Below are 25,454 nucleotides of genomic sequence, written 5' to 3'. Positions count from 1 at the left end.
AAAAGTCACTTACGTATGAATCAAAGGACATGGAATGTAGTTTTAGCAGAGAAACAAGCACTACTGGTAAAAACCTAAAATACGATGGTAAAGTGAAGCATGGTGACAAAATTTAAAACTTTCGTCATCAGATCAAAAGAATGTACTTGTATATGAATCAAAGGACTTGGAATGTAGCTCTTGCAGAGAAACAAGCACTACTGGTAAAAACCCAAAATATGATGGTAAATTGAAGCATGGTGACAAGAAATTGGAACTTTCATCGTCAGATAAAAAGAACTCACTCGTGTTTGGATCAACGAACATGAAATGTAGCTAGCAGACCAAAAAGAACTACTTATATTAATCCAAAATACTAGGCTTTGTATGTATGCAAATACAAAAGACCAGCTTTGAATGAGCAAGCGAAAGTTCATTGCAGGTGAATATTTTGATAAAATTGTCAGCGAATAGGAACCATTCACAAACTAGAGAAGATGACAATTTAATTTTTAACTTGTAATTCATCGTTTTTTAATTATTCTTAATCTATGTTTAATTGAACATGTAGCACAACAATAAAGATCAGCATTTTAGCTATAAGCTTCAACTTCAAATGAACTTCGTGATCACTAATTGTTTTAACACTCGACTTCATGGATAACAAAATATTGCATATATAGAATAAAAGTTTATTGTGACTGTGTGGGCAGTTGGGCGGCCAAACCAAACACTTTAGCAGCGTTTTCAGTCGTTATACGGGCAACTTCCTTTGCGTCTCTTCCCATGCATTTTGCAATCGTCTTTACTATGACAGGAAGTGTGCATGGTTCATTACGACCTTCACGACATCTCATCAATAACATACGACTTGTTTCATCCAATTGTGAAAGAGGAAGATTTGGAACCATGTAGGGAGCATCTGTTTGAATTATGATTTTCTCAAGTGGAAGAGTTTCATCCTTAATTGCTTCACGAATTTGTCGACTTCTTGTTTCTTAATAGAAGACAAGAATTTTCCATGTATTCTTATGAGTTTGACGTCTACTAAACATATGTCATTTACATTCAGTATAGACAGTGCCACAATACACACCTTTACATATGAAACCTGTAATGCCAATATAGAAGCCCATATCAACATAAGTTTTGATCTCATCTTTGGTACCAGTAAAGCAATGAATGACAACTATGCAAATGATTACGATGACGATTTATTACTTCCATAAATCTAGTGTGGGCTTCTCTCTCATGGGCAAGCAGAGTTTTCTTGCATTTGCATGCAACTAAAAGCTAAAACATTGTTTCATAAATTCAGCAGTTATAAAAATGTATTAGTTGTGCAAAATAACAAGCAACTCTGTGGGATTTGCAAGTAAAATGACTAGTCCGCTCTGACTCTTACTGTGAATTCAACTTACCTGCTTTTCAAATACACTTTCTTGAATTTCTGGTGGTGAGTAATTTCTGTTGAGATCAAGGCCAACCTCACCAACAGCCACAACTTCAGGAAGCTCAACAAGTTCTTCCAACTCCTACCAAAAAAACATATATGATACCTCTTCACCATAAACGATTTAAATGATTCATGTTTTTTAATTGGACATTTATGGTACCATTTGAATTCAATAGAGACTTATTGCAACAAAAAATTATACTTCCAGCATTAATCATGAAATAGTGTTACAAAGTTTAACCTTGAAAGAATTATCATTCCATTCCTTTTGGGACCAATGTGGATGAACGCCTACAGCTGCATAAAGAAATCCTGGACGTGATTTACTCAATGTAACAGCAACTCGACTTTTCTTAAGTGTGTTACCAGTAACAACCATTTTATATATACCAGCACTTAGAGCTCGAGCAATTACATAATCTCTATCATTGGCAAACCTATAAGTTAAATTGACTGAATGAGAACCGGGACTTAGCTGAAACTCATACCTAGTTGAAAAATATTTTATAACAAGAGAATTAAAAACACAGTTAGAATACAATGGCAGTACTACATGTGCAGTTGTGACTGGTCAAAGTAAATCCTTACTTAGCAGGCAAAGGTTAGCACTCACATTTGATTGGTTAAATTGACAACATCAATGGCATGTAACAAATCATTTGGTGGAACAACAAGTGGTTTAAGGAACTGTCCATTTTGGTCATAATTGTCATGATTAAAGGTATAATTAAATGATCTTCTTTGATTTGGATTTCTATGGTGTAATCGACCATTAAATCGTTGGCCTTGTGATTGAAAAGAAGTCTTGTCTTTTGCTAACTCTACTTTGATTTTGTTATTGTTCAGTTCTGTTCCATCAAAACCAATGACATGTTCACCAAAAGCTTCTGGTACAATAAGGAAAGCAAATCCCTTACGAGAAGGTAATTCTATTTTTATGGCTGATTTGAGAAATGGTGTTGCATCTAATGCAAAATGTTGGGTAATATCTTCTTTTGTCACATCATGGGGAAGATTTCCTTTGACAAGAGAATGAAGGTGTGATATTATTACATTTATACAAACTCTATCCATTTGGCACTTCTAATTTTTTAGTGCACAGTATAAGACAAACCATTAAAGAACTTCTTCCCAGGCCCCTGCCATCTTGTAAGGGTTAAGATGCTGGTCATATATACTGATACAGTAATTGGTATCTTGTTGATAACCACTTTAAACTTTAAAGGTTATGCTATGTTTATGTTAATACAAAATATCATTTAAACAAGGGACGATAATTCACGATCTGTATTAATCAAGAGAGAAGATTAAAGTAAAACTGGATGTTTAATTCCTTATAATTCAACAAACACTAAGACACATACCAATGTAAATTTTCTTATTGGCGACTGAGGCTGCTTGTTGAGAAACTTCAAGCATTATATCTCATCAAAAGATTTCACTTTATTGAAAACATCCACATATGAAAAGAATATTGAACACAGATAATTAACTATAATCAAAAAAATTTCTATGGCTTTACTTCTTCCTTCGTTCGACTTTCTAATTTTTCACCTTTAGCATTTACCAACTAAACCTAATAACACTGTATTCACCCGATCTTCTTCCGACCTCTTCCGATAACTTTTGCTGTACACTTGAGCATGTAAGTTCTTTCGGACAGTGAATAAATTCATTGAAATTATTACGTCATGTTAGCGTGTAAAACCTTGTAACTAACAGAAAATAAAATCAACGTTATATAATGCCACTGATTAATTTTAAACACATCGTCTCATTTTCTAGCGAGGATCCGGTATGTAATATTTTACTTGATGATATGAAAGAGCTTAGTTAAGTTGACCTTTAGTGATATCTGCTACGTGGGTGTAGTTTATAGCTTATGGCACCATCTAACCATCTCTAACTAACTGGGAATTGTTTTGGTAGTAATGGAAATACATGGTTGGTTAATGAGTTGGCTCACTAATGTCAGATATTTAGTACTAATTTCAGATAAAAAGACACGGCCTTTATTTAAATATCAGAATAATTATTAGATATAAGACAGTAAGGTTTTTGGTTGATTTACATAGTCATTTCCTGCTGATAATTTATTAAAACCTGATACCTATCGCAAATGGCAATGTTTGGATGCTAATGAAAAACAGGCATCTGTGGTTATTGAGGTATGTATGTATACCTTAACTGTTGGTTTTCATTTTACCATAACATTAATTTATATATTCATAATGATAGTTTCATATCTTTACATATCTGTTAATGATTTTATAGTTAGCCAAAGCATCCAAGATAAATTCATTGGATATTGGTATGCTATCATACTCTGCGTACACTTAATCTGAAAACATACCCAAATGACCAATCCGTGAATTTTTGTTTTAATTTTGTCAGGCTTTTGCTTATCTTGAAAATTTGAATTTAAAAATGACATGCCAAATTTTTACAATTTCTTTATGCTTACGTATATTTTCAAAAAAGCATTTAAATCATGGTATTTGGCAGTTGATTATGTGTTATCAGATTCAGTTGTCTCTCCATTACCCATGCTTTCATATTTTGTTGTTAAACTTTTTATTTTATTGTGGCTTTAGGAAACAACGGTTCAGCATTTGTTGAAGTTCTTGTTGGTAGATCATCTGGAAATGATTACCAGGTATTCAAAAGCATTTTTACTTTACGTACTGTACATAGCAATATTGTTGTCTACAAATTCATATGTTTTCTGTTATTTTTCAACAAAATTCAAAACATTATCATCATTCTTTTCTTATCAAACAATTAGGAAAGTTAATAGTGATTCACATAAGTACAGCCTATGGATAAGTTGTTAGTTAATTGACATTGTGTGTATCAACAGGGATTAATTAGGAGGTGCATCATTAATGATTTCATTGCAAATAGTTCCCTGTCTATGCTTAACTGACGATCATTAACATTTTAATTACCTTGTGACATTAAACATGCATTTCTTTTAGCATAAATCTAAGGAATTTGTATTTTTATCTACAGGTATTGCTTGTTGCATCTTCCTTCATGAGTCCTGCAGAAAGCAAATCAGGGACAAATGATACTAGAGTTCGAATGTTTGGTACAACTTTCTTATATATTTTCCAATGCTTCATTTACACCATTGTTCAAACCTTATTCTCATCACTAGTTGTAATCATACATGGGGATGGTAAATCTTGAGTTCTGTGTCAAATGTAGTAGTTTTCATTTTAAATATCTTTTGTTATATGATGTATGTGTATTTATTGCAGGCTTAGACAAGTTATCCAAATCAATTGCTGAACAAAAATGGGATCGTATAAAAGTAGTATGCACTCAACCTTACAATCAGGTTGGAATAACTTGAACGATGCTGATATAACACTTTGTATTTTAATTTGAAGAAAAATTTAGACGCCTATGTATTTTATTTCGGTAAAAAAATTTAGACCAGGTGTTATGGTCTATCATTTGTTAACCTTCATACTGCAGAAAATATTGAGAAAGATGCAACACAAGAAAAGGTACTCAATCATACTCCATGTATTACACACTTTTCAACAATCTTTTCAAAAACGTTTTGTTGAATTTTCTCACGTATGTATGTAGTAACAACATAAGTAAATAGTTTTCTTTCTCTCATTTTAAGACGCAAATAAGACTGGGCTCGTTTCTTTTAAAAGATGAACAACCTGAAACAATCAAATCGGGAAGTCTTTTTGCGAAACGTAAGAATAAAACTGAAGGAATTACAACACCGGTTATAACGACTGCTGCTGAAATAAAAGACACGTCTAAACAGACGACTACTCCAAGACCGTCGTTGCCAATACTAAAATCGACACAACAAAAGGTCTGGGTTCTAATATTCTTGTAACGAAACTGTCATGTTTACGATGTGTCCATTGAAACGAATGAACCTGATTTTCAAATGATTCTGCCATCAGTAAAACCATCACTCGTAAAATGATAATACAACTAACACGTTAAATTGCATACGAAAGCAATTTTTATAAGGTTGCAATGTAACCATTATAAACGTGTATCATATTATAGTCATTTGATCTAAAGAGAAAAGCTAATTCAACATCTCCTGAACCTCAGTCTAAAGCATCAAAGGTAATAATGAGCAAAGTTTGTCACACATCGACCTGACGTGTTGGGTTACACTTTTTGAACTCTTTATTTGTTCTATATAGTTCCTACATACCGATAGAAGTGGAGAGTCATCGAAGAATCATAAAGGTTGGCATCATTGTAGAAGTGGACGATGTATTTATTAATTTGTTTGTATGTTTTACTCTTGTTTGAAATTATAGAGACGGTAAAAAATGACAAGCAAAAATTCTCTGTTGATAAAATATTGGTAAGAAGTTTGACTATGTTTACTATTGTTATTGAAGTTACCATGAGTATCTGATAGTTATTCAAGTTACTCCAAAAGTCTGGTTCGTAGTCGTTCTTGAAACTTACTCCTGGTATCTCGTAGTACATAGTTTGTTCAAGTTACTTCTTGTGTCTCGTAGTATAATTTAGTTAATTTTAGTATGTCTTCATTTCATCGTTTTCTCTTAAAGCATGTATGACTCCCCTGAACTAGAAGTTTTATTTCTTTGCCTATTATGGTTTTCATTTTACCTACGTTTGGTTGTAGATGAGGTTATTTCAACTTATTTGTCAGAGATTTATTGGTGATTTTCCCCCTGCTTTAGAAGGAGGTTGTGTTCGTACTCAGCGGTTTTAAAAATCCTCAACGTGGACGTCTACGAGACAAAGCTTTATCTATGGGTGCTCGATATTGTGGAGACTGGGGCCAAACATGTACTCATCTTATGTAAGATTTGGGATTGATTTAGAATAAACAATCTTTTCATGATTTGGGATTGATTTAGAATAAATAATCTTTTCACATCTCGCATGTTCGGCTTGAATAGTTAATAGAAGGATCACATGAAATCTTAACAAAGATCGAATCGTTTTTATTTGTCTTAACTCGGTAATTTTAAATGGAACGATCAAATTATTTTGTCTGTGGATTTTAGATGTGCATTCATAAACACACCCAAATATTGTCAAGTTAAAGGTAAATAGTTATTACAAGAATCGTGTATTTATTTGTTAGCTGATCTTGTTGTTTGAAAATTAATGTTTTCATTTTTTTGTTTTTACATTAATGTTATTTCTGACCTCATACAGCATCGGGAAAAGGAAAAATTGTGTCAGAAAAATGGATAAATGATTGTTTTGTAAAGACAACGACTTCCCGAAAGAAGGTGGTGTTTTTGGCTATATTGATGTGTACGAAAAATTACTTTTTGATTTATAATTTAATATTTACGAGAGCATATACATTTGTCACTCAGTGTGAAAATTCCCTATAATTATATTATACGATCACACGCAAATTGCTTAAGCAGTAAAATTTCAAGGAGTTTTGAGTTCATCCAATTTCACAAATGTTTTTGTTGTACATTAACTGTTTAGTAAAAGGATGTTTGCATACTTTACTGTTACTTTTAGGCAGCATAGTGCATTCTAGCCGTTGCTCCATCTGTTTTTTTACTACTTTTCTAATAGATATCGTTTGAAGGGAGACGACGATGATTATGGAAGTAGTACAGACGAGGAGGACATTGAATCAAAAAGAGAAAAAAATTCTAAAAAAAATAACGAAAAATCTGCCAATGACGTTATTAGTTTAGCAAATGCAGAGGTTGGTAACTCAAGCGAAAATTGTTATTTAGGATATTTTAAATCGTCGTTTGATTAATGCTATACAGGATGTATGAAAAAAAAGAAGACCTTGAGGTATTAAACTACTGTGAAATTTCATTACCTGATCATTGTATACAAATTCTACTGGTGCATTTCTATGCATGTTTTGCTGTGAGAAGTTATGCTGAATTCCCAGGAACAGAAAGGTTTTTGTGTACTATTTCCACGCATTTAACATTATACTTTATGCTCTCGCAGGCTTAGAATTTAGTGATGAACATTGAAAGTATCACAATACGTCAATTTCTTAAGGTGTTCTCATTTTTGATACACTCTGTATAACGAATCTTTTCATGTAATGAATATTTCTCATATTTATTTTATAAAAAGTACAGTTGAAATGGTGCGCGCACATTGTTAGACTTTAGTCTTCGCTTTTATCATTCTTTTCATCATTCTGTATGAAAATTTCATTACTCTCTCGGACATTCTACTCGTTGTTTATACTAGTTGCATTGTCCAAGTGGTTGTTAATGTATTAAGGAAATGGACAAACGAGCTATTTTGATCTTGGTGGAAATGCTATATTTACGTAGTACTATACATAGTTGTGTACATTTAGAGAGAAAGTAATGATAATTTTGGATACATCAAACTAAGCCAACATTTCCTAATCTTCTAGGTAGCATCATATGGTAGAGATTCGTCTGAAACTACTAACATTTCATCTACAAAAACGTCTTCAGGTGATGAGTATTTCAATGTTTTCAATGTATTTTTAATTTACTATAGCGTGTTATAAAAACCATTGTTTTACTGTCGCTAATCACGTGATATATCTTGGTGACCAATCATATTTATGCTAGCAAACTATTCATTAATTTCAGTAGCGAACGAGCCTAACCCACGTCAAAATCTTAAGAATATTGAAATAGATTCAATGCAAAACACTGAAATAATAGAGGATGAAGAATTTGTGAAAAATAGGTAATAAAAAATTTTGTTGTCTTTGCCATCATATTGCATGGTATTACGTGTGTTAATGAAATTTAATAATCTTGTTGCAGTTTACCGAATGATGATGATGATGATGATTTGTATAATTGTTCCACGGAGTGTGAATCTGATGATGAAGATGATGAAAAAAAACCGACGATTGAATGTAAAACAACTGGTATCTTTATGAAAACATGCATGTATCTTGTTTGATTTATTTTCATACATGAAAGGCCTCCTCCTCTCTCTCACCTAGTGTCTACTATCGAGTTTTACTATGTTACTTAGTTATTTATCTTTTTACAAAACTGTTGTAAAAAGAAATGTTTGGTTTATTCTGACTTCCCTCTCTTCCCCTGCCTTGGTCACCATCGAGAATTGGGGTGAAATATTCATATATCCATGTTATAATTCACAGAAAACGATCGATTTCATATGAATACGATTCGGCAGAGTATGAATATGTGAATACTGCCCCACCCCCAAAAAAAAAAAATGATTGAGCTGGCTACGTCACTGATTACTTGTCAAAGTCAACACAGCCATGATCGTAGCAAGATTGATAATTGGGAGGGACTCAACCATGATCGTAGCAAGATTGATAATTGGGGGGGGGGCTCAACCATGAACGTAGCAAGATTGATAATTGGGGGCTTAACCATGAACGTAGCAAGATCGATAATTGGGGGCTTAACCATGAACGTAGCAAGATCGTAGCAAGATCGATAATTAGGGGGCTCAACCATGGACGTAGGAAGATTGATAAATGAGGGGCTCAACCATGAATGTAGGAAGATTGATAATCGAGGGGGCTCAACCATGTACGTAGGAAGTTTAATAATTGGAGGGGGGCTCCTTTTCATGTATGCATGATGTACAGTATTAAATTGGTTTGAAATATATTGTTTTCAACGGATTATAACTTGCTTACAAGCTACAAGTAAATGATTTTGTTGATTCGCATATTCTTTTATTTGTATTGGATATAACTTGTAATTATTTTTTTCAGACGAGAAAATGTCTTTCCCAAGCCCAACAGTGGATTATCTTAACCTGCCAAGTTTCTTTACAAACATGACTTTTTTCTTGTATGGAGATTTTGAGGCAAAAGAAAGAAGATTGTTGTATCGTTATATTACAGCATACAATGGGTAAGAATCAGCTTTATTAAAATGATTCTTGGTTTTTTGTTTATTTAATGCAGTGTTTGCATCAATAAATTATTCTCGCAATTGGTTTATCAAAATCGTCTACACTTACCAACATTGATGCTATCCATAGCGATGGGTTATTATTCAACTTTTATCGTCAGGCTAGACGGGGAAAAGATCAAGTGTTATTATGATAATTTTGGAAAACTCGACGTTTAAAATTAGATTTTTTGGCTAAAATATTTGTCTGCGATTTTTGATTGGTCAAACGATTTTTTCACTTTTGAGGATCATTCAGATTGTTTTTAAACATAGATGGCTGCGACTCTTAAATTTTTGACAATATAATTGCTCGAGCTTCACTTGTAGACGAGAACACAACGTCACTGCGTATTTATTCTAATTAGGATTTCTTCGTTTGAATGACATTGAGTTGATTTTGTCAGCATTTTGTTTTCTGATTGGATTTTTTTATCTCTATGTTTAAAGAGAACTAGAAGAATATATGAGTGATAATGTCAAGTTTGTTGTGACGAAAGATGAATGGGATGGCAACTTTAATGAGGTATTAGGTCATAATGTGAAGCAACATTACACATCATTATACAATTGTACATATATTGGAACATTTGCTGAATGTATCTGCTTGTAATACGTAGATTGACAGCTAAAATTGTGAAAATGAATTTTCATTTGTTGTAGTTCTCTTTATTCATCTGTAAACCAAATTCAGCTTGTCCTTGGTGATGTAGTTTGTATCACTTTAACGATTTCCCTCGTTTTTCTTGTTTCTAGGCTTTAATTGAAAATAGTTCATTGACATTTGTGAGACCAAAATGGATTTATTCTTGTCACGAGAAACGTACAATTGTTCCTTTCCAACCTTATATTGTTGTTCCACAATAGAGATGAGAATTTTTATCAATTCTATGTTTATTTTGCAGCCACTATGAGTTGTTAGACTTTAAAAAATACTCATAGGAATTATAAAGAATAATGTTTTGACTTCATTTTGCAAGGCGTATAGGCAAGCTTCATAAAGGGAGGAGGTACTGTATCCAACGATTTTTCAGCAGCATCGTTTTATTCATGATTATCATGTCTGTTGATACTTTACCATTTCTTTTTCTTCAAATGGTGGTATACCACGAATAATACAATATCCCTACAGGCATTTATTACTGTTATAACATTTTATCTGTGTGCTTTAAAGAATCGGTTTGCTGGCACGAGACACTTTAAAAGGAAACAATATTGCAAACCCAACTGAAACAAGAATATGCAACTATTTAAGACTCCGATTCATGAAAAACGACATTTTTTGTAATTCTGTTGACCATGTTGCCTTTGGCTGTCAAACTTGATGACTACCTTCTTTGGAGGCAGGATAATTGGATTAATAGCTCTTTGACAAAGCTGTATGTTCACTTTAAACTGTGAGATAATTTTGCTTTTAGATAAACATGAAAAGTTCTAACAATCGAACATTTATGGCTTTGTCATGTTCGTTAGGTTTTTATATCGTGTCAAATACATAGATGACTTCTTGTGAATTGCTATAAGAAATATAACAGTTTATTGAGAAATATACGAGTTCACTACGAATAGTTCCTAAAAAAGTGTTTACTGTTTGCTAAATGATAACCTTAACCTGACCATCAAGGCAAACGCCTCGATTTTTTAACCATTGCCAAACATGATAGCTATGTGATTTGCAATTCGATAACGAAATAATGATTGAGTTAAGATATGAGTGCGTGTTCAAACCTGACTGTAATTTTAGATTGTTGAGTACATTATGACCTTGACGGGGATTATTTGACGTACCTTCTATAATGCCCGTCATAATTACACAACACATTGAGATCAGCTATAAAATTATCATATCGTACTCTTGATCAACTCCCGGCGCAACAGTGTAACAGGTATCAAGTGTTAAGTTATCAACACGCTTTTACATCTGGGACCGGTTGCACGAAGCTTGGATAGCGTTATCCAATGGATAGCAAACTTTTTAAAGTTGTAAAAAAGGTGTTTATATTTTCGTTACGACAAAGAAATTTTGTAATCTTAGGCGCAATATTTTATTTCAGTGTTTGCTCAGTTCAAACCTTATATTTTTCCTTTTTAAGAAGTGTTTAACCGTTTGAAAATATCCAATGGATAACGCTATCCATGCTTCGTGCAACCGGCTCCATGTATCTATAATAACAATGCCAGTGATGCTTTGAGTTTACTGCAGCCTACCTAGTCATCCTATCTTTCCATTTTGACATGTTTTACGCACATTTTAATGTAGGCTCAATATGACGTTCAATATGCGACTTTATAAGATATGATATTGTAATCGCATGGTATTATAAAATATTGTTTGATAAAGTCAGATGTTTTATTTCGTCTTTCGTGTGAAAATCAAATTCAACGTTCAACCGGCACGATTTTCAGGTAAAGTACCACAAAGTTTCCTAAATTTATGTAACCTCGGTAAATACCATGTATGCACTTATGAAGAGGTAGTAAGAATTTGAAGTGAAGTGAAATTGAAGTTTCGACTTTATCGACAGCATTTCAACGTGTCTCACTCGTGGTCTCATTTTATTTTAAATCTCAAATTACCGGTATGGGAGTTGAAATACTGTACTATAATATAGAGAATTTTATCATGTCTCATGCTGTTGGTATCGTGTAAGACCCCGCCGTGTCAAAATAGTTCCAATAGTGCGACAATACAAACACTCGATACAACGGTTTTTTATTCCACTTGCCATTAATCTTTGTTTGCAAGGAAGGAAATTATTTTATTCCTACCTTATTTAATTGCATGCTTATTTATATGTTGTGAAGTTTTACGTCTTTCTCTATCAAATTTTCAAAAATAATGTATTTTCCGTTCCGTTAGCTAGAAGGTGCAACAGCCGTTATGTATTGACGTATTCAGCCCCGGGGAATTACATCATGCGAAGTAATTCTACGGTCAGGACAGCTTGCTTGTTAACACACGTGAGATTAATTACGACCTTGCTAACCAAATATTGTTAGAAGCATGCCCTTTCAAGTTTCTTCACATGCAATATTTTTTTAAATGTCGTATTTTTGGTTGATTACCACCTTGATTACTAGCTACGTTGTCAAAATAACTTTTGCGAGTAATTCTTGTAAGTTTTTTCTTACTCGAATTCTGAAGGGGGAATGTGCAAGCCAATAAATAATTTTTATCTAGAATATAGTGACTTAAGCGTAATTTGAGAAGGTCAATAACTGCACAAGAAAGAACATATTCTCGAAACTCTATTAAAGCATGATATTTCATAATTTCTCTTTGTAGAATGTAAGAGATTAGTTGATAAAACAAAAGACTAAGTTTAATGGTTCCTTAAATAAATATCAGATAAACATGCATCGTTTACTTTGGAATCAAATGTGAAAACATGTGATGTACAAGTGCTTTGCCGCCCAATTCAAACTAACAGGAAATTAGATTAAAGTGAATATGAAAATGCTCAAATATAAACACTTGAACAACGAATGAAATAAAGAACATTTTCATTTTTCATTTCTGATTATTGTAAACTTTAGATTTCTGATCATTTCTCTCCTGACGCTTTGACGAGCTTAAAGAGATTGTTGGTTCAAACGCTTCAAGGCCATGACCTTAACGTTATTTGAAATAAGACTTTAGTACAATTAGAAAATATCATATTTCACATTCTATTGGAAACAAGTGACAACTTGAAGTCGTGTTCCAACCTGAAGTTTTTCTCTCGCAGAAAAGCATTGTAGTCTCTGGAGGGGAGTGAGGAAGTTCATTTTCAAAAGAATTTTGCTTCAAGGATGAACATAAAACTGCATGTATTTACAACGGATGTAAATACAAAATAAATTGTGTTTACTTATGTTTCGCCTCAGTACAAGTGTTTAGTTGGTTAGAACGGTTTGACGCGCACATTTGTTCGTCGGAGTGAAACAATATTTCCAGCGCTGTCTACACATAACGGTGAATATAAAAGCAAGTATTTTGTCACGATTGAACTCATTACAAATCCTCACAAAATTAAGTAACTGCACTTCTGGTCCAAAATGCCCAAATCATTTCTGGTGAAACAAAAGAAGATGTCTAAACAGTTGAAAGAAGACAATCTCTGATGAAGGTAACAAAGTTATTCTTTAAATTATACGTTAAGTTTGTACTGTTTTCACATTAAAAATTTTGGTGGATGGTCCTTGTTAACTACCGTTATCACGATGACACTAAAACACTTAACAAACCCGCTGCATAACGGTTAAATTTACACATTTACATATGTTAATCGTCTATTTTAAAAGAGCATTCAACTAAGGAAGCTTATTTATCTCTGATAAAATTATTTGATAGATTGCATGACTTTATGAATGCAATATCACTGTTATCACATGCAACAACTGTGTAAACTTTCCCCGCACGTAAAGCATTCATCGCCGCTAAATGGCGCGATGGTCACGCGAAAAAAATATATGATTTGTCACGAGATGAACTTAGTTATGTTTCCACAAAAACATTTGCGCAAATTGTCTTTATATAACAGGATTCATGTTTTATTAGTTACATTAAGATGCTGTTAAAGCGAAGTTTTTTAGGGTAGAGTTTACACTTTACAGCAGGATACACGAAATCATGGATGTCCATTATTAAATAGTGATATGGTTATAACTGGGAATACACAAAATTCAAAGCTCATCTTTTTTAGAATTGTTCCTAAAGTTAATTATCGTAACTTTTTGAATGTATCAAAGCTTATAATCATCTGTACAATGTCATTCAATTCAAAAATGATATAATAACCAAAGTATTCAAATTTCCGATAAAGCTGCAAATCAAATTTCTTGTTGAGTTTGGAATCGAACATTGTTTGAGGGCTTCTATTCACTTTCCGTAAAATGTTTTTGGACTAATTATCAAGTTATCTAAATTGAATGGCTTATGAGTTAGCTTCAAAAATGAATACACATCAACAATAACCTTTCAAATTATGTAGCTAGGTTTCTTTTTGCGTGAACAAACACGAACAAATAAAAAGATTAGTGTTACCAGTTATGTACTTTGGACTACATGACTCATCACAAGTCTCAGAGATACCTTACTGCGAAAAGGTCATAAATTAATAAAACGGCAAAAAAATTATGTATAAAGAGTTCGTCACCTCCAACAATACACGATGTTTTGTTTATGACAAGACAAAGATTAGAGCATAAATGAAACCGTATTTGACTGGACAGGAAACTTTACCCGGGAAAAGCACATTTGCCATAATTATATACTTCCTATTAGACAATAGTTATCATTTGCCAGTCATTAACTTGATAACGGGCCAAATCGAAGCAAGATATTCAGCACACTTTACTTACATTTATTCAAACACTCAATTTGTGAAAAAGGGTCAATTGATCGATGGGTCGATCAATTGATATTTATTTGTGAAGAAGCGAGGAACGTTATTTTGCTTAATCTCTGAGATATTCATTCGTTTGTCGTTGAAATATTTCTTTTTCACATTTTCTTTCACTGAAATTATGTAATCTCAGGTTTATTTTATCTTGTTTTCTTCTTTGCCATCAAAATTATCAAAAGTGCTTATGGAATTTTTTTTGCCTTTTCACATTCTGTTTTTGCCCAGACACGTCGCATTGTTTAGGTATTAGTTTTCATATTATAATAAAAACAAACAAAATGTGTTTCATTTTCGGTAAAATTACTCACTTAAACCTGTTTAAAGAATTGAAAAATTAGAATTGATTGTACATGTATTTTTATAACGCATTTATTATTCAGACAATAGTACGCGTTAATAAAAAAATTTATATATGTAGTAGCTAAATTCCCATATTATATCAACAAAATTAATTTGATCGTTCATGGCACAACAAAAATTTATTCATGGAAATGTTCTAATCAAATGAACATCTCGTAATACAAAAGTGATACCAGCAAAGAAATATTCCAAGGCCGCTACGCGTAATTTTGTTAAACGCAAAAAATAGCAACGTCCTTGTGTAAAAACTTGTTCATAATTTTAACAAATTTTTTTACATTATGACTGTTTCAAACGCTAAGAATTTCATGTGTCAAGCGTCTTGGAAATAAAAAATCCTCAAGTCACAATTTTGTCTTTTATACATTGTGCTCATTAGAAGTTGAATGGTCGAAACGGATAAAAGTTTTAAATATCCACATATTTTCTGCAAGTTTAATCATTAATCAACCGCATGAATATAATTTTAGATGCCAACGAGATTAAAACGGAGACTGTATCAACTTCTGAAAAAGAAGATAGAATCAACACTAACTCGAATGCTCACATGAAAACACTTAAACCCGATGAAGTCACTGAAACACCTCTTTCTATTATTTCCAATTCACATCCACCTCTACACGTTTTTCCTGCTGCAGCTCGACCAATCTACGTTTTTTCAAATCAAGGACCAATCAGAAGTGATCACATGACAGCACCAATTCCAGTTCCGTTTGTCCATCCAAGTTTTTGCTATACCCCTTTTATCCCCTATGATGCCTTGCTACCATCACAAACTTTACCAAAAGAGCAAATACCTCCAGTAAACAATCTTATTACTCCGCACAATCTTATTCACAACGGAAAAACAGATATGTGCACACGGCCCCTTGCTGTCAGTACGAACACCGTCTCCTCGATAAAACCTGCTGCAACACCAAAAATTTTACAACAACATCTTGTTATAGAAAAGGGTAAAGAAAAGAAATACGAATGTCATGTTTGTAAAAGTACGTTTTCTTTACAAAGATTATTGAATCGTCACTTAAATACTCATTCATTTCACAAACGTTATCAATGCTCGTATTGCGATAAAGGTTTTAATGACACTTTTGATTTGAAACGACATGTTCGAACACACACTGGTATAAAACCATTCAAGTGTAATTTATGCGATAAGGCTTTTACACAGCGCTGCTCATTGGAGGCTCATAAAACACGTGTTCACGGCGTGATCTATCAATATGGTTTCCGAGAACGTCGGGCCAAGCTTTTTGTCTGTGAAGATTGTGGCGAAACTTTTCAAGACAGTGGGGATTACATGAAACATTTACAAGACAAACATCCAGAATCCGCTACCAAAACTAGATTTAAGCGAAGTTATTCGTCAAAAATCACGAAAGTGAGACAAATCGAAATGGAAACTAATTAGAATAATTATGAAAATGCAAATTTACTATTAATACGTAAATTCGTTAAAAAATTTTGTTATTAGTATTTAATCATAAACATTGCGTGATTACTTTCAGGAATTTTTTGCCGTTATTATAAAATACTGACAGTCCAGCAAAGTTTTAGCTGATTTCAGATTCCTGTGTATCGTTACAATGAAGCATGAAAATCTAAATTTATGTCATACTTTGTTTATATTCATAAAATCAATGGCTAAGATAAATAAAAATATTAAAGTTCAACTGTACTTTGCTCGATCGATTGTTGACTTTTTTCTCAACTCTATAACTTTATTCTCTACTCTCGATTTTTTTCTTGATTTTAAACTTGATGATAGACTCTCCAAATTCCTTCTCGACTATAAAACTTTGCTCTCCACTGCTACTGTTATTCTCGAATTAAATCGAGAAACGATCGTGTACAAGACAGTGCTATTTAACTGGATTGAGAAATCCAAGTGTGTTATCCATAGAGTGTTTTTCATTCATTCATTAAAAGATAAATTCTGTTCAAAATGAAATGAAATCCCACCCACTTTTTAAATCTCTTGGTTTTAGAGATAAATCACATTCGGTTTTACTTTTTAAAGTATGTTGAGTAATTTGCTGCTGACTTTGTACTTTTTATACAACTGAAAAAGAAAATGTGATCTGTTAAGATATGCTCTCATATTCTTCCTGTAATTAGTAAATAATTAAGTCAAGAGTAACTAAATGATTATTTTAAGAGATATTTATGTGCACATATAATAATCACAATATATTTATAGTTCCTAATAGCTTTCCGTTGATTGTTAATTAATCATAATTAGTAAAGAAACAAATACATCCATACCTAATATCTTGTATAAATAGAAGTAGTTTAACAATTGTAAGATAGATCGTAGACCATAGACATTGACGTTGTAAGTCAATATATACTTGAAAAGCTCATTTTGGACTTCTAAGTTCCTTTTCATTGAATCGCAAGGTCATAAAGAAAGTATGTATTTGAAAGAATGTATTTGCGAATATAATGATAGCCATACTTGAAAACTTCTACTCAAACTTTCCACTTGAAAAAATTAAGATCATAAAGAAAAACAAGCATTCAAGTGACGAAGAATTTATAGCTACTGTCTTTTAATGTCATATACTTTGTATAGATGTCTATATCCGGAGAGTGGTAACGAATGCTTAGCGCAGCAGCTTCTTGGACATCCTTTTATCTCTCCAAATCCCATGTCACACGGTTTAAGCAATAACATCACTTCAGATAAGCTTGACGATGGAAAAGATCGAGGGAGAAATCAAAATAGCTGTGATGATGGAGATGAGTATCCTGATTTGATGCCTATTCCTTTCGGCTACGCTACGAGAAATTTACAAGTTTGGAATGAGTTTGAGGTGTTGCAGATGATTGCGAAAAGGAGGGTTTGCTTCAGTTGTCAAGGTAAATTTTTATTACATACAACATTGTTTAAATAGAAGGTAGTTTGGTCATGTGAAGGAAATTTTGTACGTTATTTGGAAATGCTTTAAATACGCTTAGGTACGTAATAAATTGGAAGGCTGTCTCTATGCAATCAAAAGAATTACTTTGAATCCGAAAAGTGTGCTGTTTAATTGCAAAATTACTCGAGAAGAGAAGATGTTTTCTAGATTGAATCATGAAAATTTTGTAAGATAAAAAGATATTTACTATGCAAAAGGAATCAAAATTTTATAAAATATTTGTTCAAAGCGAGGTTCAATTTAGACGATACAAATTGCTTGGCTTATTAAATGTTATCTTTTTAGAAACTATTATAACAAAAGTAGATAATCCCTTTTTCCATGAAGCCCAAGGATGCTTTCAGTCATAATGAGAGAGTCATATTGTATAGGAGGCTCTCGTTCATCACGAGAGTTATGAGAAAGTTACATTGCAAAAGGTAACAAGTAAAATCTGATTTCGAAAGTGAAGAGGAAGCAATCACCACAAGAGATTTGCAAGAAGATTCAAAGTGTACTCTACAAACTTTGTATATACAGATGGAGAAATGTGAGAAGAGTACTCTAAGGAATGTCATTCGACATTTTTGGTTTTCTATTGCTAGATTTTCTTTGCTATCTATTCAAATTACATCAATTCTACTTATAAATATAATTATTATACAAAATGCTTTGTGTAAGTGAGTCAGCATATTTACCATGATGACGTAGTGTTTCTAAAGTTAGAATTTTAAAACACACTCACTGGTGACTCAGACTGGAGTAAGGTTACTAAGGTAGGCCAAGTTTCAACTGAGGAACTGATTGCAAAGACCAAACATTGGATGTTTCATTTTAGAAATTAATGTTTTAATGGTTCTGAAATATGTAATGAAATGATTATTTGCGTTTATTAAAAATTTTATCGACATGTAATTTGCATATGCGGTAATTTGAGATCAATTTTAAAACTGCACATGGTCACCGGCATTATACGACACGATACGGGAAACTACGGAGCATTGCATAGCAAGTCGCCATTTTTAGTAAAGAGTGAAAATTTAATGTAGAGAGAGTGCAAAGCGTTAACTTGTTTTTTTTTACAACAAGTATTGATAAGAATGGCTCCAATTGACAATTTCCTCGAAAACGGTCAAATTCACAACACCAAAGATCCTCGTTGGTTGCAAGTTGAGATTTGCCGCGAGTTTCAACGTGGTAAATGTAGCAGAGGAGAAATGGAATGCCGATATGCACATCCTGATGAAAATGTCCAAATTGAAAATGGAGGCAGAGTAACTGCATGTTATGATTCAATGAAGGTAATTTTTTATGTATTCCTTATAAATTTGGTATAGGTAAATATTATTGTTTACAACATGCAAATTTCAACTGTCTATGCTTTGTACAATGTTGGTGTTTTGTATATTTTTCTTATACTTGTACTTGAATAAAAAAATAGATACGAGATGAAAATGAACTTATCCACGCATCAATACCATATCTTAAAACAACATTTTGACTGAGAAATATTGTTAAGAAAGGAAGATTGTTGCTAATATAGATTTTATATCAATTGCTATAACAATTTAAATGAGTATTTATTTTACATAATCAATAACTTTATATATATAATAAATTTTGGTTTTAGGGTCGCTGCCAAAGAGAGTCATGTAAATATTTTCATCCACCTCATCATATAAAACTGCAACTTGAAGCAAATGGTCGTCTTTTAAAACAGCACAAGCAACAACTTCAGGCAATGGCTTCACAAAATATGATCCAAACACCAACTGTGGTAAGTCTTTCTACTTGGTTTTAAAAAATCGTTTGGTTGAAGCTAGTCTGCTTACAATTTTATTTCATAAAGTCTGAAATCAGTAAAAATGAATTTAATGATTATTTAGCTAAGAGTTCATTAAGATTTCATTATTCAACAAAGACTTGTTTTTACCTGGTGACCAATTGATGAGTTAAACTAAATATTGCATGAAATACCATAATCTAACATAATTTTCTTTAGCTTCCATTGAATACCATACAACATTCTGGTGTGAGTGCTTTTCCTTTGACATTTGTATCAAGTGCTGTGTTGACGCCATCTCCTCATAATACTCCTGTTGTTGCCACTTCAATTCAACGAGAAGAACTGAAAAGTTCTTCCCTTTCTTGAGGTAATGTAAAATATTGTACTTTGTACTTTTTAAAATTAGAACTGCTCATCAGCCAATTTTTACATGAGTTTTAAGATTGGTATTCATATGGAGTACCTTATCTACAGAAAATATTTATTTTAAAAAAATTACATTTTTTATTTCAGTGTTTTTTTCCAGAACACTGTCATAAAATGTTAGTGAATATAAATATGGAGATCCAATGCTGTTTTTTTTCTGACAACTGTATTTATGAACAATCTTATAAAAAATTACATTTTGCGCAGTTGTAACAAATGTTTTGCAGCTTTGTAGTAAGTGTAAGGTTCTTATTTTTTACTCACTTAATGGCAATTCAAGACTCGGTCAATAATGATGTCAATTTTCTTTTCAAAATCAATTTAGTCTTAGCTCTGTACACCAGAGCATAATGGCTAGAGCCGAGTCTGATTTTGATGTATTTTATGGTACTGTAGCCTGAGTTGAGGTCAAAATAAGACTCTGCTGGTAAATGTCTATGTAAAGAAATTTTCAAACTCCCACAAAAATGCAGCAAACACACAAAGTTATTGTTCATTAAAAAAGTAAAAATTTCCGCTAAAAAAACAACATTTATGTCTAACTGATAACATGACACCATATTGTAGTGACATATAGATAGTCTGAGACTCTGAGAGGGACAATTTTTTACAATAAAGACGACTACTCTGAAGATGACTACTGTTAAGGTTGTCGAAATGTCAGTCAGCAACAACAAAAACAGTCCTTCTCAGGACTCTACCAACCTGGACGATCTACATTTACAAACATGTAATGATACTCCCGGGTTCAAACCATTTACTTTATTACGAGAAGCCTTTTATTACAATTCTTTTCTTCATTTGAAGTAAAAGTTGAAAACTTGATTTTTCGATATTTGGAAAAACAGTCAATATTAGTACCACCATAAGGACAAATGTCTACACTTAAAACTTTGGCAATATCTTTTTGTTATGTCTTCCTCCATCATGAATGACGTCTAAGCGAAGTTTTTCCTCTTCTGGAAACTTTATTTACTGAGAAACACTGTGCTCCTCTAACGAATGTCATTGATTTTTGAACTTGTAAACCTTCTACATACTGTAGCTGAAACTTGTTTCAACAGAAGCGGGAGTTTTTTTAGCCGTCACGGGAGGTGAAACTCCCAGAATTTGCACAACTCTGTGTAGTCTTTTATTTTTTATCAATAAAAACAATGTGTACATGTTAAACCACCGCATATTTTTTAAGAACATCGATTTTGTTTGTTTGGTTATCTGTAATATTTTTCTCCTTTTTTTAAGATTTGTCATGATTACTTAAATGAAACCTGCTCAGTTCATGAGACACAATGTTTTGCCGCACACCCACCTATGGAACTTCTTCGTGATCGAAACCAGAAAAGAATTACGGTTTGCATGGATTTTGTTAAAGGCCGATGTACTAGAGAAACATGTCGATATTTTCATCCTCCTGAGCATTTAAAACAAAAGTTGAAAACTGTGAGGATCAGTCAAAGTCAACTGAATGTTGTAAGTTAATCAGATTCTTTTCGATTATGAACTGAAGTTATTTTTTTAGCTTAAACAAGGAATAAAAGTAGATTAGAGATTTGAAGTATTTGGAGAGTCCAGCATGGTTCACTGATTCAAAACTGTACGCTTGTTGAAACGGGAAATGAAGTGTATATGTATATTTTAGACAGCGCTGGCAATTTCCATTATCTGTTATGGATTTTCTAAAAGATTATAGTGTATAACTTCATTCATTCATAGATATCATCTAACTCAAGAAAACGTTCTGGGGAATCAAAAGACGATTTGGTACAAAACAACTAATGAAATATGTTCCCGTGACATTGAAAAACGTTGATTACCTACAAAAACATATCATCTACGCCAACCATAACAAGATAACTTTGTATAAAACAGAACCCTCCTGATTACTTGTTTAATATATATTATTTTAGGAGGATCAGGCGAAACAACAAGCATTCAACTACACATTAATAAACACACCTTTGGCTTTACCTGCTACTAATTTTGCTACCATATTTCAACCATCTACATTTCAAGCTGCATTTAATGGAATGCAATTTGCTCCAGCCTTTTTCTCAACCTGTAAGTTGTTACAAATGTACAAAATTATCTATTGTAGGTATAGCCAGAATGATAATTGTTGGGAGGGGTATACTCATGTATTCATTTTATAATCCTTAGAAAAAAATGGATTTCAAAAGAAACTCATACTACATTTCATGCATGTATATAAATATGAGCCCTCCCCCCCCACGCAATTATCGTTGTGGCTACATGCATGGTCTATTATGAATAAAATAATCATTTGAGATATCCCACAACTTTTATTCTTTTAACCACTGCTAGTTATGTAGCTATCACCACAAATTAAAATATTGTTTGGTCAGTAAATGTTTTTTTTTGTTTTAACAGTGCTTCTAACTGACCAAACTTGTTTTTTGTTTTCTTATTCAAATTCATCCAATGGGCTGTTTTTGTTTTCTTTTTTTAGTACCTTTGACAGTTCCTCAGTTAACTACAACGACAGTGAATACAACTCCCTATGTACATCCTCAAATTACTCCGGTATAGTTTACTTGTCAACATTTATTCATATTTCATAGGTTATGATTAACCAATCAACACCAAGAGTGGAAAAATTTTTTCTTCGAAAACAAACAGAGGGAAAAAAATTTCTGATGCTTATCAAGAGATTAAATTTTCTATGTTCTTCTGACAACTTGAAGCTTAAAAATCAAATAGCCAAACTTTTTCCTGCTATGTCTTGATATTTCAAAATTTTCTAGTCTCACGTTTCGATACATTTTTCATCCCTTTCAACTGCATTTATTATGTGCAATGTTGATATACATACCATAAAGGTGATAAATTCTGTCTTGGGTTTTTAATCGATAGTTGATCTTTCTATGTTTTCAGCAGAATTTTTTTGTATACAAATTGATATTTGAAAATTGAGTTTACCCCCAAAAACGCTGTTGCTAAATTTGCTTTGAAGTGACTTTTGTAAGAATACGAGTGTCACGGTATTAGAAATCCGTTTAGAACGTAATGAATAAAAATTTGGTTATCTTTGTGCTGATGAAAAAGTCTGTCTTTTATTCGTTATGTGCCTTCATTGGTGAAAATATTTCCAATGTTTGCCAATTTTCCGTTTGATTTCAAATATGGAGATTCAAAAATTTGGAGTAATTATATCGTGATGGGCAATGGAAATTAGTACATTATATCATATACTTTCGTCACTATACGTCAATTTTGGAAAACATGAGACGTTTTTTGCATACTTTACTTGTGTAATGTTTGCGGAGCAGTTGTGACCTAACTAAAATCACAATTTTCATTGTAGAAATTTGGCAGTTTTATTCGCTCGATGCTTGAAAAACAAACCAGTATTAGACACGTTCATTTATGAAAATATGTTTGACTTCAAGTTTTTTAATGTTTCTTTTTATAACAGGAATATAATTATGTTTTGTGTGATCCTGCTACAGGAGTTTTGTATGGCTATCAACAGTTTTATCCAGCGAATGGATGTCAGTATATGCCTTATGTTGACGCTGAGCAACAGGTCTGAGTTGATCACAGGTTACGGAGTTACCTGGACACCTGCATGCCTGCAAGCGCGCACTTCTTCTGCCAATTAACTACAAATCATTTGTTTTTCATGTTGATAACAAAAACTGGCAAAGTGCCTTGGGTTTGTTGCGCTAATAGTCGTTGATTTTCTTCACTTTGATCGTAAACTGTTTATTGAATTAATCAAGTTTTGTCCGTTTTTTGTATCAATTTATGATGTTAATGATGGTAGTTTATTGGCAATCGGTCCAGTTGATTGATTCACCACGGTCAGTTTAATGTCAACAGCGCTTTATTGATTCGATCATGAACTTATCACGTGAAACAATCAACTTTTTTAATAGTTTTTGTAAAGCGGTCATATAATTTTATTTCAACAGCTCGCCTCCTTAAATAACAACAAAAAACAAAATCAGCGTCCCATTTGTCGTGATTACAAAGCTGGCAATTGTAGAAGAGATTCTTGCAGATTTATTCATCTTGATGACCGTGAGTTTTCTCCACTGTGTTAGAGTTTGGCATAAATTTATGCCTCGCACCAGGTCATTTTATTAGACATTTAGTGCTCTTCCAAGTTATGAAAATTATAAATCTTTCGTTGATAAATAACACGTGTCGTTTGTGTGCCTCATTTTGACTGTTTCAAACATGTCAGTTACTGCAACAAACAATGTTAGGTAACATTGTGGTAAATTTATTTTATGTATACTATAAATAATTTGTATAAATATTAGATGTGATAGGGTGGCCTAGATTTTGTCAAACTCTAAAACATACATCACTGCTCTTTGCTTTCATCATGTGCACTAGTTTACTGCACTTTGGTTGTGCGAAGATCAAACTCCTTTTTGTTTTACGTAAATGTCATTTCGTCGTCCGCTCTCATTGATAAGGTTGCTCGTTTTTTGCTTGTCAAAAATTTTAGCTCGACCAAAATTGAAAACTTACAGTGCCGGAAAATTATTGTCAAAGGTTAAGATTGCTGTTACATTGTATCTGCTTGTCCTTGGAATGTATCATAGAGTTTACAAAAGGATAAGCTTTGATGCTTTCAAATAGTGTACGTTTGGCAACAAGATGATAACTGTGTTTTCCCACCTTTATGTCTACCGTTTTGTCTACGCTTTTCTCTACCTTTGTGTTGTCTTTCTGTTTATCTTTGTGTCTATCTTTTAGTTTTAGTCTACTTTAGTGTCTACCTCTGTGTCTAGTTTAGCCAGCCCTTGATTGTGCGGGACCAGCCTGAGATAAATTTATTTATGACCTTTAATCAATGTCCTACTGTTTGGTGATTGATTTTGCAAACACTTTGCAGTGAATATTGTATTGATTAATTACTACTGACAAAATATTTTCTTGATTGGTCTGTTTAGGAAATGTAGAGGTGATTGATGGACATGTGACGATATGCGTTGATTCAACGAAGGGATCTTGTCATCGGAATATTTGCAAATACTATCATATACCTAACAGTGATGGGAATGCAAATAAAGACATTGATGTTAAAAGTACTTTGAAATTTAAGTTACCTTTAGTATAACAAATAATGTAGTTGGAGTATGCATGATAGCAGCATATATTTCAAAGAATTGTATAGGATGATTATAAGCATGTATTTAATTCCTCGTTTCTCAATGTATTCTGTCTTTCAAAAAGATGAAATGTATCATTTATGATAATTTATAACGAATGTGTGTGTTTTGATTCTCGACT

At 32.7% G+C, this 25,454-nt stretch overlaps 3 protein-coding genes and 2 long non-coding RNA genes across 5 annotated transcripts; 4 read left to right on the top strand and 1 right to left on the bottom strand.

Annotated features, from left to right (window-relative positions):
- Positions 1–468: 468 nt before the first annotated feature.
- LOC124447559 (3'-5' ssDNA/RNA exonuclease TatD-like) lies at positions 469–3,141 on the bottom strand. Its single transcript, XM_046998531.1, is given in 7 exon segments — positions 469–976; positions 1,076–1,167; positions 1,169–1,272; positions 1,401–1,514; positions 1,677–1,872; positions 2,049–2,454; positions 2,800–3,141. Coding segments are annotated over 7 exon segments (1,272 nt in total). The 5' UTR covers positions 2,855–3,141; the 3' UTR covers positions 469–671.
- Positions 3,116–10,298, top strand: LOC124447558 (DNA repair protein XRCC1-like). The gene is given in 22 exon segments (XM_046998530.1): positions 3,116–3,230; positions 3,511–3,603; positions 3,710–3,746; positions 4,030–4,091; positions 4,448–4,526; positions 4,699–4,778; positions 4,876–4,950; positions 5,076–5,279; positions 5,483–5,545; positions 5,626–5,671; positions 5,746–5,792; positions 6,139–6,260; positions 6,469–6,509; positions 6,623–6,677; positions 6,679–6,699; positions 7,004–7,139; positions 7,824–7,887; positions 8,029–8,128; positions 8,209–8,303; positions 9,147–9,288; positions 9,778–9,853; positions 10,084–10,298. Coding segments are annotated over 22 exon segments (1,800 nt in total). The 5' UTR covers positions 3,116–3,179; the 3' UTR covers positions 10,195–10,298.
- An 853-nt stretch (positions 10,299–11,151) lies between these two features.
- LOC124447566 lies at positions 11,152–13,196 on the top strand. The gene is made up of 2 exons (XR_006948756.1): positions 11,152–11,213; positions 12,865–13,196. It is a non-coding gene; the product is annotated as an uncharacterized LOC124447566 (long non-coding RNA).
- A 2,822-nt stretch (positions 13,197–16,018) lies between these two features.
- On the top strand, positions 16,019–18,120 carry LOC124447563. Its single transcript, XR_006948752.1, has 2 exons — positions 16,019–16,063; positions 17,650–18,120. It is a non-coding gene; the product is annotated as an uncharacterized LOC124447563 (long non-coding RNA).
- Positions 18,121–18,655: 535 nt separating this feature from the next.
- LOC124446824 (muscleblind-like protein 3) lies at positions 18,656–25,424 on the top strand. The gene is made up of 9 exons (XM_046997705.1): positions 18,656–19,278; positions 19,608–19,754; positions 19,980–20,126; positions 21,432–21,659; positions 21,903–21,950; positions 22,097–22,247; positions 22,657–22,730; positions 24,122–24,230; positions 25,115–25,424. Exons 1-9 carry the CDS (start codon positions 19,078–19,080, stop codon positions 25,279–25,281), a joined length of 1,272 nt encoding a protein of 423 aa, XP_046853661.1. The 5' UTR covers positions 18,656–19,077; the 3' UTR covers positions 25,282–25,424.
- Positions 25,425–25,454: the final 30 nt, after the last annotated feature.

This window comes from Xenia sp. Carnegie-2017, unplaced genomic scaffold (genome assembly GCF_021976095.1).
Source record: "Xenia sp. Carnegie-2017 unplaced genomic scaffold, XeniaSp_v1 HiC_scaffold_22, whole genome shotgun sequence".
In the NCBI taxonomy this organism is placed as follows: domain Eukaryota; kingdom Metazoa; phylum Cnidaria; class Anthozoa; order Malacalcyonacea; family Xeniidae; genus Xenia; species Xenia sp. Carnegie-2017.
Note: the sequence above shows the minus strand (reverse complement) of the source record. Positions and strands in the feature narration are given on the sequence as shown.